The 15,611-nt window shown below is 39.6% G+C and overlaps 1 protein-coding gene across 1 annotated transcript; it reads right to left on the bottom strand.

Annotated features, from left to right (window-relative positions):
- Nucleotides 1-566: 566 nt before the first annotated feature.
- Nucleotides 567-15,607, bottom strand: rfwd3 (ring finger and WD repeat domain 3). Its single transcript, XM_087797994.1, has 13 exons — nt 15,425-15,607; nt 13,420-13,700; nt 12,235-12,497; nt 12,062-12,111; nt 11,636-11,833; nt 11,475-11,566; nt 4,602-4,716; nt 3,965-4,196; nt 3,699-3,849; nt 2,964-3,140; nt 2,664-2,878; nt 2,159-2,373; nt 567-1,635 (listed from the first exon to the last, which is right to left on the bottom strand). Exons 2-13 carry the CDS (start codon nt 13,698-13,700, stop codon nt 1,492-1,494), a joined length of 2,133 nt encoding a protein of 710 aa, XP_087654120.1. The 5' UTR covers nt 15,425-15,607; the 3' UTR covers nt 567-1,491.
- Nucleotides 15,608-15,611: the final 4 nt, after the last annotated feature.

Below are 15,611 nucleotides of genomic sequence, written 5' to 3'. Positions count from 1 at the left end.
TTACTGCGAAATATTATTTTGTGTAACGTACTTTAAATATAAGTTTATTTAACCTACATTGAATACGTTGGCATTTCCCCCCCAAAACGAGAGTAAAGATCATTCAGCACACACGACAGTATTTTTTAACAAACTCCATTATGTGTTCCCCTACAATAGTAAAACCGTTATATATCAATATAAAAACATGTTTTTCCTTTATGTTCATTTATGTGACATCCAAAACTTTAGCCATTAGCCATGAGGATCCAACCAAATACAAAATGTTTAGTTAGAATTCAAATATGTAACAATGAACCAATAATTTGAGCGTCAATGAAAGTCCATAAGAAGACATTACTGATTAAGATTGTAATTGTGTCTAATCTAAGCAAGGATGATCAGTGAAAACACTCTTCTGCGGTCTTTGTGATACTTAAACAATAGCCTTGCATTACCCATTAAAATGAGATAAGAAAATGGACACAGTTGAACAAATGGACAATTATTTTAAAAAAAGATAGGAAAATAAAAACATGAAAACAGCCTTTAAATCAGACCAAACTTTGATTGATTCAAATATTTTATTTACTTTGAGGCATACAAAAACATTTTAGAAAACGTTTAACATACTTACAATTACAAACGTTGCACCCATTGGAACTTGATTTAAGGTTTCTCAAGTGACAATTAAATTTGATGCAAAAATGACAAAGAAAGAAAAGAAAGAAAAAAAAAGAAAAAAAAATCACTGTAAAAGAAAAAAAAAGTTTCACTATTGGGCATTAATACGTAGACAAACTTTGGGATTCATTTATTCAAGAATCTTGTTTAATGAAAAGTATCAGTTGGATGAAAATGACATTTTTTGTTCAAACGGGTTATTCTCTTGTAGCATCATTGGACTCACTGTAGGCAGTTTATGTACTGGATTGGAAAATCTGTTGTGTTGTGCTTTCGTCTTGTGGGAAAAAAAAGTCACGTAGTGATATAATCAGTAAAGGCTGTGCGTTTTAAGGATCATATTCAAATGTCAATTTCCTATGGTCAATTACCCTGATTTGTACATTTAGGTAAACTTATTGAAAGTCAGGGTGTACAGAATAACAGGTGTATGTGAAATCCAACAGAACAAAGACATTACTAGAAATGCATCTTTCAGCTTGTTAAAAAGGGAAGCTATCAAAGGCTTTGGTATTATTTTGAAGAGACCATTTTTAAATAAAAAACAAATTGACTGAAAATGCAAACGTGTGTCTAAGATATGAATTTAGCATTAACGGAATCTTAAATGACAAAATAGTCAATCTCAATAGCGGCTGTAGAGGTTTAAACTTGGTTGCCAGGTGAATAAACTTTAATAGAAGATGCGACTACAAGCCACCATCACAAAAGCAGCTATTAAAAGGACCTTTAAAAAAAAAAAAAAAAAGAAAGAAAAAAGAATAGCAGCATTTTACTTTCACTTCTCCTCCGTAGTCCAGGTGAGCAGTTGTAAACATCAATTGTCTGTCACTCCCACTTGTAGAGCTTTAGCATTTTTTCTGTCAGAGAGGCCAAAAAGTGCTCCCCATTCACTGAGAAAGGACTGATATCCAGAACTGGACGGTCAGCTGGAAGCTTCTGGAGAAGTCCACCAGTACCAGCATCCCACACCTAAACAGAAAGATAATATCAATAAAAGTTTTTCTTTTTTGGCACAAAGGTAACAACGATGGTTCAATCTAAATAATAATGACTAATCATTCGACCAACAAACATGAACAATTGTCAGAAATGATCTAATCAGAAGTACCACCATGTATTACCAACAACTTTCTGCGGCGAGAGTCACTGACTTTTAAGTAATTTAGTTTAGCAAAATTACACCTTGTATAATTAATTAAGACCGGAAAGGGCTATAATGAGCTTATTGTGTCAAAGTTAAATAACACAATAAATAACACAACAACAAGAATTTCTTTGTTTCAATAAAAAACGCAACGTCATGGAAAAAGACGTCTTTAAAATCACAGCAAAAAAAAGATTTTCTTTGATATTTTGAGTCCAACACTTAAAAAAATTAATAAAACTGCAATATCCTGATGCTTACCATAAACGCGCTCTAGTTTTAAATGGGAAAAAGGAACACCACTAGAGGAAAACATTCAGGAAATAATTAAACACAGGGAAGACTGACCAAAGTTGAGTTGGAAGCCTCGTCTCCAGCACAGATCAGCGTCTTTTCCCCATCTGGACTCCTGAAGACTGCGTTCTTCGTTAGTACCGTGCAGGATGATCCACCATTAAATGTCTGAACAGGAGTAGATGAGCAACAAGGCAGCTGACTGGATTCTTGTTGTGGTGAACGATTTAAAGCCATTAGTACGCAGCGTAGAGAAGGGTTGGAGCGACCTGTAGGAGGAAAATGTCAGAAGTTTAGAGAGAATTACTAGTTGGTTTTCAACTGCGTGGATGCGTTTAAAGCTTGTACTTGAGTGCAAGTGTAAAGAAGCAGACAGAAGATGGAGCAGACATCTATGCAAAATCTTTAGTAAAACAAAGCAGAATGAGGTTGACCTATGTGGCAGCCATTTTATCAAGGTAAAACACTTGAATCCATTGTCAACAATTGTATCTGAAAATACTACTTGCCACCCCATACATCCAGATTAAACATGAACTTTTGTTAGTTTTGGCTTTACCGGGTCTGTATGTGACCAGACAGTGACGACTCTCCGTCTCCACTTGAATATCTGTGCATCCCGAGTTCTCCAGTGGAAGCATGTGTGGCCTGTACAGGCTCTCGCTGACTTGCTCCCAGAAACAACCTCCCTCCAGGGAACCCGCAATAAGGCCACCACAGGGGAATGAGCTTGATGCTGCTCTTGGGATGTAGCAGAGAGATGCGACTGGACAGCTGGACATATTGACTTAGGGTTAGAAATACCAGGAGCAAACACATGTGACACAGACATGCACGGATGAAAAGACTTTGAGGTTACCTTGAGCGCAGCGGCTGCAGTTCTTGCACATGTGTGCTGGTGTCTCTGGTGTCATAGACCAGGACAGAGCCGTTGCGAAGCCCAGCGTAGATGTAGTTACTGTTGTCCAGGCACCAGCAGCAGCTCCACACTGGATTCCCAGCATTGTAGGTCTGAACTACTGTGTTGGTGAGTAAACTAAGGGAAGATTATGAAATACATTTTAGATACAATCAGGTCAATTTTCCAATTTACCAAATTGGATATGGTGTACTTTCCCATGTTTAATTATTTTACTGAGTTGTGTGTGTGACAAATTAGGATACAAGATAAAGTGAGATAATGAAGGTTATTATTAAAGTAAGACATATCTTGACATATTTAAGACGTATCTTTTTATAATTTCTATGTAACCACATCCAGAGTCATTTATAGTAATAATAAACATACATTTCACTATAAATAAAACTGTCGCATCAAATCAACACTTGTGTGAAAGAATAGCCACAGCATAACAACCAAAACAATATCAAAAAACCATCACATTCAAGACTGATCAAAATATCTCATTTCACCAAATATATTTTGTTCCTCCTTCAATCTTTCTCTCACACCCTCTTCATTTGAGATGTGTCCTTGACCAGCCTAACTCGATGCATATACTGTCTATATATACTATCCTCGCCCTCTCATGCTATGCTGTATCCTGATGCAGTGAAGATAGTAAGGGTAGTGTAGTGTCCGATTGTGATTTACCTGGTGAGTTTAATGGTGTTGTCCAGCGCAGCAGACAGCAGCAGACTATCATTCTGTCTGTTGAAGGACAAGCCTCGGATCTGTTTCGTGTGGATGGGAACATACTGACTGGCCTTCATGTTCACCACGCTCACCTTCTTCACTCCACAACCTGCTCATGGGCAGAGCAAGCAAATGGGTATAATGTGGTATATTGATAAAGGCACTGGTTTGAGGCCAAGATGGAGATGGTTGGAGAGAGGAACGAGACCACAAACGACACCTACCGGGCACAAGTGTTGAATGTGGAGATGGCTGGGAGGCCAGCAGGCAGCTTAGAGGTTCACAGTAGGCCAACACTCTGCAGCCTCCAGTCTGAGACACCATGACAGCCTTTGAGAAGGTGTACTGTGCTGCCCTGGCATTGTCCCTCCTTTGAGACAAACCCAGAAGGGACGTGGACAAAGACGTGGATGGGGAGGTGTCAGAATTTCTGCTGCCTATTAGATTGCGCAACACCTACACCAAAACAAGAGTTATATTAATGATCTAATATCCGATTGGCTGCCTGACTTTTGACTTAAGTAGCAACAGAATGGATTTGTCATCAACACTGTACTTAAACTATCCTAGCCAATTCCCCATCTCTTGTGGTACTTTCTCACAAGAACAGTTATATCTTCCTGGTCTGCAGGAGGGTGATCCTTTACTATATATCAGAATCTTCTTATCTGGTAAAGTAAATTTAAAAAAATATATATATTCATACAGAATAAGCTTACAGATATTACAAACCACTAGGCTACCCCAGATCTAAAGCCATGATAACTTGACATTTGCTTTAAAGTCAGAAGGTTACATCCGTTGCTCGTCTGCCTTTAAAATCGGTCTTTTTCCTGTATGTCTGTAGTTATCATCTCATACCTCCAACTCCTGCTGTGCTTGTCCATATTGGCTGGAAATAACTTGCAGTTTCAATTTATATTGTGCCGATTCCAGTTCAGCTTTCCGACGCAAAGACTGCTCCTGCTCCAGTGATCTGCACACAAAATGAATAGAAATAATTGTATCTGTTGGTTTTGATGCAGTTATACATATAACAGATTCAAAAACGGGGACCTTTTCGTGATAAGCATCATCAGTCTAAAGCAAGGTTGGGCAGATGTTTAGACTAGCGGATGTTTAGAGACAGAGTTTTAAAATATGACAGATGGGTTAATGGAAAGATGGATGGATTGTTTGTATTTATGTAAATGAAAAGGTTCTGGCCTTTTATTTCACAAAGGCAGTAAAGCATACATATTCAAGGATTAATGTAAATATATTCCAACAGACAGTAGATTGGCGCATGTATAATCTGTCTGGGATAAGTTTTTCTGTGGTGGCAGTTTAACGAAGCAGGTCCAGCATAACACAGAGTTACTATGGAAACATGTAGACCAAACCGGTTCACCAGCATTTTCTCTTTAACAAACCCAGGGGTTCCTTTGACAAATGCAGATACTCTGCAGAAAATTTTCACTAAGAGTATTTTTTTTACCGTGCATTTCCCATAATGTAAGTAAGTAAGTAAGTAATATTTATTTATATAGCGCTTTTCGAGACCAGGGTCACAAAGCGCTTTAACAATCAAAACAATACTCAAAACAGTACATACTTCAAAGATCAAGACAACACCGAGAACAACACAGGAGTTCGAGAAATTCAAGGAAAAGCCTGAACAAATAGAAACGTCTTAAGATGTTTCTTGAAGGAGTCAGTAGACTCCATCAAGCGCAAAGAGAGAGGAAGATTGTTCCAAAGCTTAGGAGCAACAGCCTGAAAAGATTTCTCTCCTCTGGTCCTGAGCCGTGTGCGTGGAACCATAAGTAGATTCTGATCCACAGACCTCAGAGACCGAGCTGGGTGTAAGGCTGGATCAGATCAGTGATGTAAGGAGGAGCCTGACCATGAATAGCTCTGAAAGTAAGAACCAGAATTTTAAAGTTGATCCTGAAAGAAACTGGAAGCCAGTGAAGAGTTTTAAGGATCGGAAAAATGTGAGTTCTCCTACTTGAGCGGGTCAGAATTCTCGCTGCAGAGTTCTGAATCAACTGCAGACGAGACAGCTCCTTCTTGTTAAGACATGAAAACAAACTGTTACAATAGTCCAGACGAGAAGAAACAAACGCATGGATTACAAGCTCCAGATCATGTTGTGACAACATTTTCCTAAGTTTAGAGATTTTTCTCAGTTGAAGGAAACAGTTTCTGGTCAGTTTTCTGCAGTGTTGAACAAGAGACATGTCTTTATCAAATACAACACCCAGGTTTCTCAGGCTCAGTTTGACAGACTGACCTAAGTCACCCAAGTACTGACTCAACCCTGGAATCTTATCATCAGGAGCAATCACCAGAGTTTCAGTTTTGTCCACATTAAGCTGTAAAGTGTTTTCACTCAGCCATTGTTTGATTGCTAGCAAACAATTGACTAAGCTGTTCAGCCTTTGGGGCTCAGTTGGGTCAAAAGAGCAGTAGAGCTGGATGTCATCAGCAAAAATGTGATAAGAAACATCTGGAAATCTCTGAATGATTTTACCAAGGGGAATCAAGTACAGAAAAAACAATAAAGGACCCAGAACAGAACCTTGAGGGACTCCACACAACAGATCTGCCGATTCAGACCTCATTTGATTGGCAGATACACTAAAACTGCGCCCAGAAAGGTAAGATGAGAACCATTCTAACACAGACCCAGACAGTCCCACTTCATCCCTTAGTCTTCTCAGCAGGATCTGGTGATCAACTGTGTCAAAGGCTGACGACAGATCCAAGAGAACCAGAACAGTGAATTTACCAGAGTCAGCCGACATCATGATGTCACTGGACACTTTCAATAAAGCTGTCTCCGTAGAGTGATGTTTACGGAAGCCAGACTGAAACTTCTCATGGATGTCGCTCTGATCCAGGAACAAAGACAGCTGCTCGGACACCACCTTCTCCAAGATCTTGGACAAGAAAGGGAGCTTAGAAATAGGCCTGAAATTACTGAGGTCAGTTGGGTCTAAGCCTGGTTTTTTGAGCAGAGGCTCCACAATGGCATGTTTAAATGCATTGGGAAAAACCCCTGTGGAAAGGGAGAGGTTCACCATATTGGTAACCCAGGGGCCAATTACATCAAATACTTTGATAAAAAGCCTACAAGGAAGGACGTCATCTGAGCAAGAGGAGGGTTTCATCTTGTTCACTAGTGCCGAAATATCACCCAAAGATACAGCAGTGAAGGATGACCAAGAGGAGGAGATGGGCTCAGAGACAGTAGGGGTTCCCAACAAAGGGGGAGAGATTTTCTCTTTGATCAATTTAATTTTGTCAATGAAAAATCTCAACAAAGCATTGCTGTCAGTTTCACAGAAGACCGGCGTGATTTGAGGAGCAGGAGACACGAGAGAATTAATCGTGTCAAACAAAACTTTGGGGTTTTTCCTATTTGCTGCTACCAGTTTTCTGATGTAATCAGATCTAGCAGTTTCTACCATCTCATTGTAAGAAGTCAACAGATCCCTGAGGTAAAGTCTGTGCACCTCAAGTTTAGTAGACTTCCAGAGACGCTCAGTCTTTCGACAAAGTCTCTTCAGACTCAAAAGATCTTCATTTGTCCAAGGGCACCGTTTTTTCTGAATTTTCAAGTTCGATTTAACAGGTGCCACTTGATCCAGTATTTCAACACAATGATCAGTGTAACAGTGAATCAAACTGTCCACATCTGGACAGTCATCAAAGGAAAGACGGTCAAACATAGCAGAAAAACTGTCTGCAGTATCGGCTGAGATGACACGCCTCTGAGACCTAACTTTCAAAGGCTTAGGTTCAGGGATGAAGTCCAGGTTGAACAAGACAAGAGAATGATCACTCAGATGGACATCATGTACAGATACATTAGAAATGTTCAGGCCAAGAGTAAAATCTAAGTCTAAAATGTGGCCTTTTTGATGAGTGGGTTCAGAAACATGTTGCTCAAAATTAAAGGCTTCAGTTAAAGTTAAAAGTTCTTTAGCAGAACAAGATGTGACGTCATCAACATGAAGATTAAAGTCTCCAAGAATAAGAACAGATTCCATCTGAATAATGGAAGATAAGAAGTCACTAAAGTCTTTCAAGAACACCGCCGCAGGACCAGGCGGACGGTAGATTGACACACAATAGAAAGGTCTTGTAGAACCAACCAAAATCATCTGAGACTCAAAAGAAGTGAATTCCTGTGTCTGAATCACTTTGCAAGAACAACTCTCCCTAAAAACAGTAGCAAGACCTCCTCCACGACCAGAGAGGCGAGGCTTCCCCAGGACAGCGCTCCCTACTGGACAGAGTTCGTTCAGATGAATAAACTCTTCCTCTCTCTGCCAAGTCTCAGAAAGACATAATAAATCCAAATTAACTCTTGTGAAAAGATCATTAAGAATAAAGGATTTATTAGTAATGGAGCGAACATTAAGAAGTCCCACATTCAGCACCGATGACGTCACTGACGACGCCGCGTCACTGACAGGCGCGCAGAGCGGGATCTTTTGAAGCGAACAGCGGTCACTGAAGTTCAACTCGGTTGTAAAAGTCGAATTAAAGAGAGGAAATGAAAAAATCTTACCACCTTTCGTTGAGGTCTGGACAGACGGCAGCGCTGATGTGTCGTCACACACAGTGAGAGGAATGTCGATCAAACATCGATGACGTTCGATGACGTCAGAGTTGTTCCGAGCGATCGCAACTGCACGTCTCATCCTGACCTGTACTCCAGCCCGACTCGATCCCTTGTGGAAATCGCCCGGTACTCGAGAGATCAAACGATATTCCACAGAGTCCGAGTCGATGAGAAGCGGAGCCGGAAACACGTTCACCGGACGTTGGTAACTGTCGCGAGTGAAGTCCTCCATCGACTCTCTGATGTTGAGAAGAGCATCACGATCATAGATCCGAGATGCTTGAGACATATCTTAAGTGATATGAGCATAAAATTCGGACAAGTAGTCGTTAAAACGACTGTTTTTGGCAATTATTGCAGGAGCTTACGTTTCAAGCAGCCGATCAAAGGCTCACCGGAAGCGGAAGTGATGTGGTTTGCATTATAAAAGATACCATTAACCTTTTAGGGCACAGGTGTAAAAACTAGTCCATAAGAAGGAAGAGATGAGCACAAATATAATCGGGTATCGGAAGACTCAATCAGTATCTTGTTTAACCTGACACCTGATTTGTTAACTCACCTGTGCTTGACTAGTGGGACGAAAACCTGCACCCTTTCTGTCCTTTTCTGGACCAGGTTGACAGCTCCGTTTTCGATGCAAACGGCTTGAGTTAGGTGAGACAAAGATGTGCTTACCAAAAACTATCATAAAAGACATGTTATTGAGGATGTGTTGTGAATGTTAATGCAGCATAAAGCTCAGTGAACAACTTCAGGCATGTAGTTCACCCCAGCATTTTTTGCACCGCGGACTGGTTTAATGTCTGCATTATATTTATGCATTATATACAGATAAAAACCAAAAAAAAGCACGACCAGCAAAAACCTTTTAGAGCATGGATTTACACGGGGCCCAGCAATGGTCGGTGCCCCTGCGGCTGAAGATGGCAAGGTTTCCAAGGATTGTTGAAGATGAAGGTAAGCAAAACAATATAATCTCACGTAATGTTATTTTGTTTACCAGCAACATTGAACCCTTATCAGTCTTTGGCTACCAGTCAGTTTTAGGATAGGATAAGTCATTAAATGGTTTAAAACTTATTTTATTTGGTGGCTTTAATACATGTTGGGTTGGACTCCCATTGTTTTTGTTTGTCTTGGCTTTCTATGTCTTGCCATGTGTTTTTACGTTTTTTAGGCTTTCTACTGGCATAACTGAGTTTTAGGTTGCAGTAGTATGACCTTCATCGGTGGCTGGAATATTCTGCCATGGACTCCACCAATTGTTTTGCATGCCGACATTTCTCCACATTGTTACAAGCATATAAATATAACATTACATATAATTTAAATATGAAAACATGTTAATGTTATGTGGATTACAATAAATGTTTTTTAACATTAAAGCATTATTGTTCGTATATAATGTTGATGTCGTTTTTTAATGTGCCCCTTTGATACAACCTCAGCCTCAACCTGGCCACTGCATTCAAATCTTTTTACATCTTATGTAAAATAAACAGACACTACCTCACTTAAACCATGTGCCATAATCTGTACAGTTTAACTCCCTATTCCTGATAAATGTGCAATACATCCCAGTGCAATACTGCATTTCTCAGCTGTATATTTGTATCTGTATATTTTTATATTCTGTATTGTTTGAGCTCTATATTTATATTTCAGTTTGTGTTTCCTAAAACTGACTCGTTAAACCCATACAAGATTTCATTCGGCCTCAACTGTCTGTTTAAGCACAAATGGCAAATAAAAACCTTCAACTTTGAAATAATATAATAATAATATCATTTCCAAGCATGAACATAATGAGATTTTTTAACATACTAATTGTCAACCAATTTAACTAAATGCATTTCATTTTACTTTTTCCGGTCTGGCTGACCTGGCTGAATTTCTTTTAGAGTAATAATGATCACCCGTTTCACTTAATTCAGCAGATTGGTTCTTGTCTTAATATGAATTCTGACATTTGTGCAATAAGGCTGTGTTTCGACCCGACTTCTGCACAACACAAGTGATGGCCCGAACTCCATTAAAAAGTAAAGTAACACCACAAAGTAACCCAGACAAGACACAACTGTGAAGTGAAAACCATGTCAGGCAACTCTTGAATTCATCAAGAAAAATCTTACTCTGCAAAGCAGATTGTAGCTAGATTTTTAGCTCCCCTCGCAAATGTATTGACTAGAAAGTTCAGGAAAACACACATAAACTATTGGCAAGTAAGTAAGTAAGTCAGTAATTTTTATTTATAGAGCGCTTTTCCAGACCAGGGTCACAAAGCGCTTAAACAATCAAAACAATATTCAATAAAGTATATACTTTAAAGGGCAAGATAAAACTGATAACACAACAGGAGTTCCAGAAAATCAAGGAAAAGCCTGCACAAATAATAACGTCTTAAGATGTTTCTTAAAGGAGTCAGTAGACTCCATCAAGCGCAAAGAGAGAGGAAGATCGTTCCAAAGCTTAGGAGCAACAGCCTGGAAGGATTTCTCTCCTCTGGTCCTGAACAGTGTGCGAGGAACCATCAGTAGATTCTGATCCACAGACCTCAGAGCCTGAGCTGGGGTGTAAGGCTGGATCAGATCACTGATGTAAGGAGGAGCCTGACCATGAATAGCTCTGAAAGTAAGAACCAGAATTTTAAAGATGATCCTGAAAGAAACTGGAAGCCAGTGAAGAGTTTTAAGGATCGGCGAAATGGGAGTTCTTCTACTTGAGCGGGTCAGAATTCTCGCTTCAGAGTAATGAATCAACAGGCGAGAAGACACAAACGCATGGATTACAAGCTCCAGATAATGTTGTGATAACATTTTCCTAAGTTTAGAGGTGTTTTCTCAGTTGAAGGAAACAGTTTCTGGGCAGTTTTCTGCAGTGTTGACGTCATTGGAGCAAGATGAGAGTTTCATCTTGTTCATTAATGCCGAAATATCACCCAAAGATATAGCAGTGAAGGAAGACCAAGAGCTTATTTTGAATCAAGTATCACATATACCACAGAGGCAGAAAAACCTGTGTCTCCAACCTTCTACATTTGGGTTGTTTAATGACAATACTGACCGAAAATTAACAAAATACTTGTTGAAGAGCACACAATTAAATGTGTTACTTACCTTTTCAGACTTTCCTGTTCCGAGTTGTCCAGTGCTCTCAACTTTGGAGCATACAGGAGAACAATGTCTGATCGCTTTGCTTTCTTGTTGCACTGCAGGGAAATCAGACCCAAATTATTATATAAAACTTTTGTTCACATCTGGGTGAAAGACTTCCTCACCTGTGGACATTTTGCAGAAGAACCCTGAGCTTTTAACCACCTCTGAATACAGGTGTGCCCAAAGAGGTGTCCACATCGCAGAGCAGATAAACGGTGCTCCCCTGCAGTTGTCCATGCCTCGAAGCAGATGGTGCAGACTTCACCCTCCCCCTCGTCACTTTGTGGGTTCACCACTGACGACGAGAGTGCAGGTATTGACTAAAGTAGACACAAACACAGTAACTCATACGGTGCATCTTCTGCATCGAACATGAAACCACATTTAACAATGAAAACAGGTTTCATTGGACAATTCAAGTTCATTCATTCTTGTGTAGTCTTTGAGATTTAAACATTTCAGTGTTTTAAATGAGTGGAATTAATATGTTTGGGGAGAACTTAATGACAATGAAATCAATTAAAAATGAGTCATGTCAGATGTTGTACCTTATCAGGAGCATGGACTTGCACTTCTGTGGCTGCAGCTGAACTGGATTCTTAACATAATTTGAGAAAATGAAATGTAAGTTAAAAAACAAAGCGAAAACGCATGATTTAAAAATGACTTTTTATTTTAAATCAAATACAATTAACTAATTAAGACAGCAGGTTGGTCTTACCGAATGAAACATTTTCCTGGATTTGGGGACCATTACTGGATGTGCCGAGTTGTGGGTTGGCAGATATAGCAGGTTGAACAGACTCGGCATCAGCAACTTCTGCATCTCTTGCCTGCTCTTGCTCCGAGTCAGAGTCACTGACCTCTGTGGTGCTGCCTGATTCAGGCTGGGTGATGCTGGCAGCTGGTGCTCGCAGGAGAAAGTCAGGGAAACCTCTCGAGGGTGCAGCTGTTTGGCTCGGATAGTGTACTCTTAGGCCCTGTCTTAGGTAAGATGTATGAAAGAGTGATATGTATTTATTTATTATTTTATATTATTCTGTTGATTCATAATGTACATGATTTAGCCTCAAAAAAATGGAATTGATTTAAGCAAACATGAATTCACAGCCGAATGCAAGTATTTAAAGCGTAATGAAAATTAAAGAAAAGCATCTTCTCATATAAATGCACTATGTAGTCCATTTAGGAAAATTTCAAGTCTAAATCCTACCCTATCATTTATTGGGAAATGAAAAGAATAGTGACTGGGCATACAATTAAAAATGTTTGTAAAGATGAGAGTTTTTTCCTGTAAATAATATATAAATTAAATAAATGGTAAACAATTACTTGAAGCTTCACTAACTATTATAGCAATTTTCTGAATCAACGTATTCAGGTTGCTCCAAAGTGACTGCAAAGTGGACTGTGAGCACAATTAAAACATTTTAGCTCCTAAAAATTGTTATCAAACCAGTAAACAAATAACATACAATAATTTTGAAATGTATTAAATGTCGCATTACATTTTTTCAACAGCTTATTAATTTTAGATTTACAATTCATGTAACTACAGTGGAAGCTACAGCTACAACTACTACTACTATTTCATAAAAGTTGTTTGCACTTTTTCCAAAAAGAGTTAATTTAGGACATTTTAAATCCACTCAGTTGTAGGTTGAGAACACCGAACACAAGGTAATTCCCCTTCTAGCTTACTATTTAAAAACAAATAACTTGGAGAAAAAAAAAAAGACTTCAGAGCAACAAATGACTGAAGGAAATTATAGGATGTCTCACTGTTTAATACAGTTTACTTGTACCATGTATTACAGCAATTTGGTAAATGGCTGGAAACGATCACCAAGAGCAAATAAAACCAATGTACAAGAAAATAAAAAATGTCTTATACGATATATCTTACCTGACCCTCCTGCGTATTGGTGCAGCTGGCTGTGTTGTCGTAGTGCCGTTTCCAATTGCTCTTTGACTGAATGCCCAAGTGGCAGGAAGACGGGACTGAACACGAGTTCCACCTTGAGCACCTTGAAGGTCCTCTTCGTCTTCCTCCACTTCTGCGCTGCTGTCATCTGAGATGACTACAGGAGCATCCGCATGCTCAACTTCAGCTGCAAATGAAGGCTCCGGCAAACTCCTACCATCATCCTGCATCCACTCAGGTATGTCAATCTCCATGGCCTCCATCTGTTGAATGAATGTGGACAGTGATAAATGACAAGAGAAGACCAGCAACTTGGAAAATGTTTATGCTATAAAACTGAACACATTCAAACATGATAACTGTGCTTTTATATTTAAGTAAGTAAGTAATTTGTATTTATATAGCGCTTTTCAAGACCAGGGTCACAAAGTGCTTAAACAATCAATACAATACTCAATAAAATATATACTTTAAAAGATTAAGACACATAAGACAAACATAAGAGTCTCAGAGAATCAAGGAAAAGCCTGCACAAATAAGAAAGTCTTAAGATGTTTCTTGAAGGAGTCAGTAGACTCCATCAAGCGCAAAGAGAGAGGAAGATCGTTCCAAAGCTTAGGAGCAACAGCCTGGAAGGATCTCTCTCCTCTTGTCCTGAACCGTGTGCGAGGAACCATCAGTAGATTCTGATCCACAGACCTCAGAGCCCGAGCTGGGGTGTAAGGCTGGATCTTGACCATGAATAGATCTGAAAGTAAGAACCAGAATTTTAAAGTTGATCCAGAAAGAAACTGGAAGCCAGTGAAGAGTTTTAAGGATCGGAGAAATGTGAGTTCTTCTACTTGGGCTGTTCAGAATTATTGCTGCAGAGTTCTGAATCAATTGCAGGCGAGACAGCTCCTTCTTGTTAAGAGATGAACATAAACTGTTGCAACAGTCCAGACGAGAAGACACAAACGCATGGATTATAAGCTCGGGATCATGTTGTTAGAGATTTTTCTCAGTTGAAGGAAACTGTTTCTGGTCAGTTTTCTGCAGTGTTGAACAAGAGACATGTCTTTGTCAAATACAACACCCAGGTTTCTCAGGCTCAGTTTGACAGACTGACCTTAGTCACCCAAGTACTGACTCAACCCTGGAACCTTATCATCAGAGTTTCAGTTTTGTCTACATTTAGCTGCAAAGTGTTTGATTTCTAGCAAACAATTCACTAAGCTGTTCAGCTTCTGGTGCTCAGTTGGATCAAAAGAGCAGTAGAGCTGGATGTCATCAGCAAAAATGTGATAAGAAACATAAGAACAGAACCTTGAGGGATTCCACACAACAGATCTGAAGATTCAGATAAGCATACACATTTATTTCTGATGTTGATGTGGACACTCATCTCTACCATCAGAGCTCATGCACCCCAACATCTAATATGATGACATCTCTCGCAGAGTCTTAGGTTAGGTTTATAGCAGCTGCTCGGTTTCAAACTAGTTGCCTCACGATGTGTGCCAGCCCAACAGTATGTCTTGTCATGCAGTTGTAACGGCTGTCACATAGCCAATTGTACCAGAAGCCAATCCCATTATTTATAGTCGTGAGTCCAGAGTTGTGCGACTGAGAACCCGTCCACTGTGGACCGCTTTCTCCGCTACTTTAGACCGAGGTCTTTCGGGCCTCGATCTAACTTCCTGTATATCGACACTTCATACACACGTGATACACACATGCATTACAATTTAATCAGTTGCCCCCAGATATATAATGCTGAGAAGATTCGACTACATCTATGTTGTCTATGGTGAATTAGAACTTATAAACAAACGGACTGTACAGCAGAAGCTAGCGTTAGCATTGACAATGTTAAGGAAGAGGGTGGTTGATAACTTAAAGTTCCAGTACAAAATGAATCATGTATTCGACACACTCAATTTGCAACCTCAAAACTGTCAATCTAGGACATGTCTCGATTGAACACATCGCAGTAAACTCGACTTGCCTGTTGAAGGAGGAAAGTGTAGGCATCAGGCGATGATCTTGAGAAAGCCCAAGACTGGAAGCCTCATCATGCGCCAAGATAAGAAAGCATATTCTTTCGTATTGGTCGATCTTCGCACATGTCCCTGAAATGGATTTCAAGACGTGTTGCCATTTACACTCGAATCTCCCGGTAAGACATACGCGTT

Source organism: Callionymus lyra, chromosome 8 (genome assembly GCF_982586985.1).
Source record: "Callionymus lyra chromosome 8, fCalLyr1.hap1.1, whole genome shotgun sequence".
Taxonomy (NCBI): domain Eukaryota; kingdom Metazoa; phylum Chordata; class Actinopteri; order Syngnathiformes; family Callionymidae; genus Callionymus; species Callionymus lyra.
Note: the sequence above shows the minus strand (reverse complement) of the source record. Positions and strands in the feature narration are given on the sequence as shown.

What these genes read in the sequence shown, in the direction of transcription:
- rfwd3 (XM_087797994.1), bottom strand. Translation starts at nt 13,700, where the DNA reads ATGGAGGCCATGGAGATTGACATACCTGAGTGGATGCAGGATGATGGT. An exon ending in GAACAGGAAAGTCTGAAAAG is followed by an intron (nt 4,717 to 11,474) that starts GTAAGTAACACA and finishes TTTTGTGTGCAG; the next exon opens with ATCACTGGAGCAGGAGCAGT. An exon ending in AACACCATTAAACTCACCAG is followed by an intron (nt 3,141 to 3,698) that starts GTAAATCACAAT and finishes ATCTTCCCTTAG; the next exon opens with TTTACTCACCAACACAGTAG.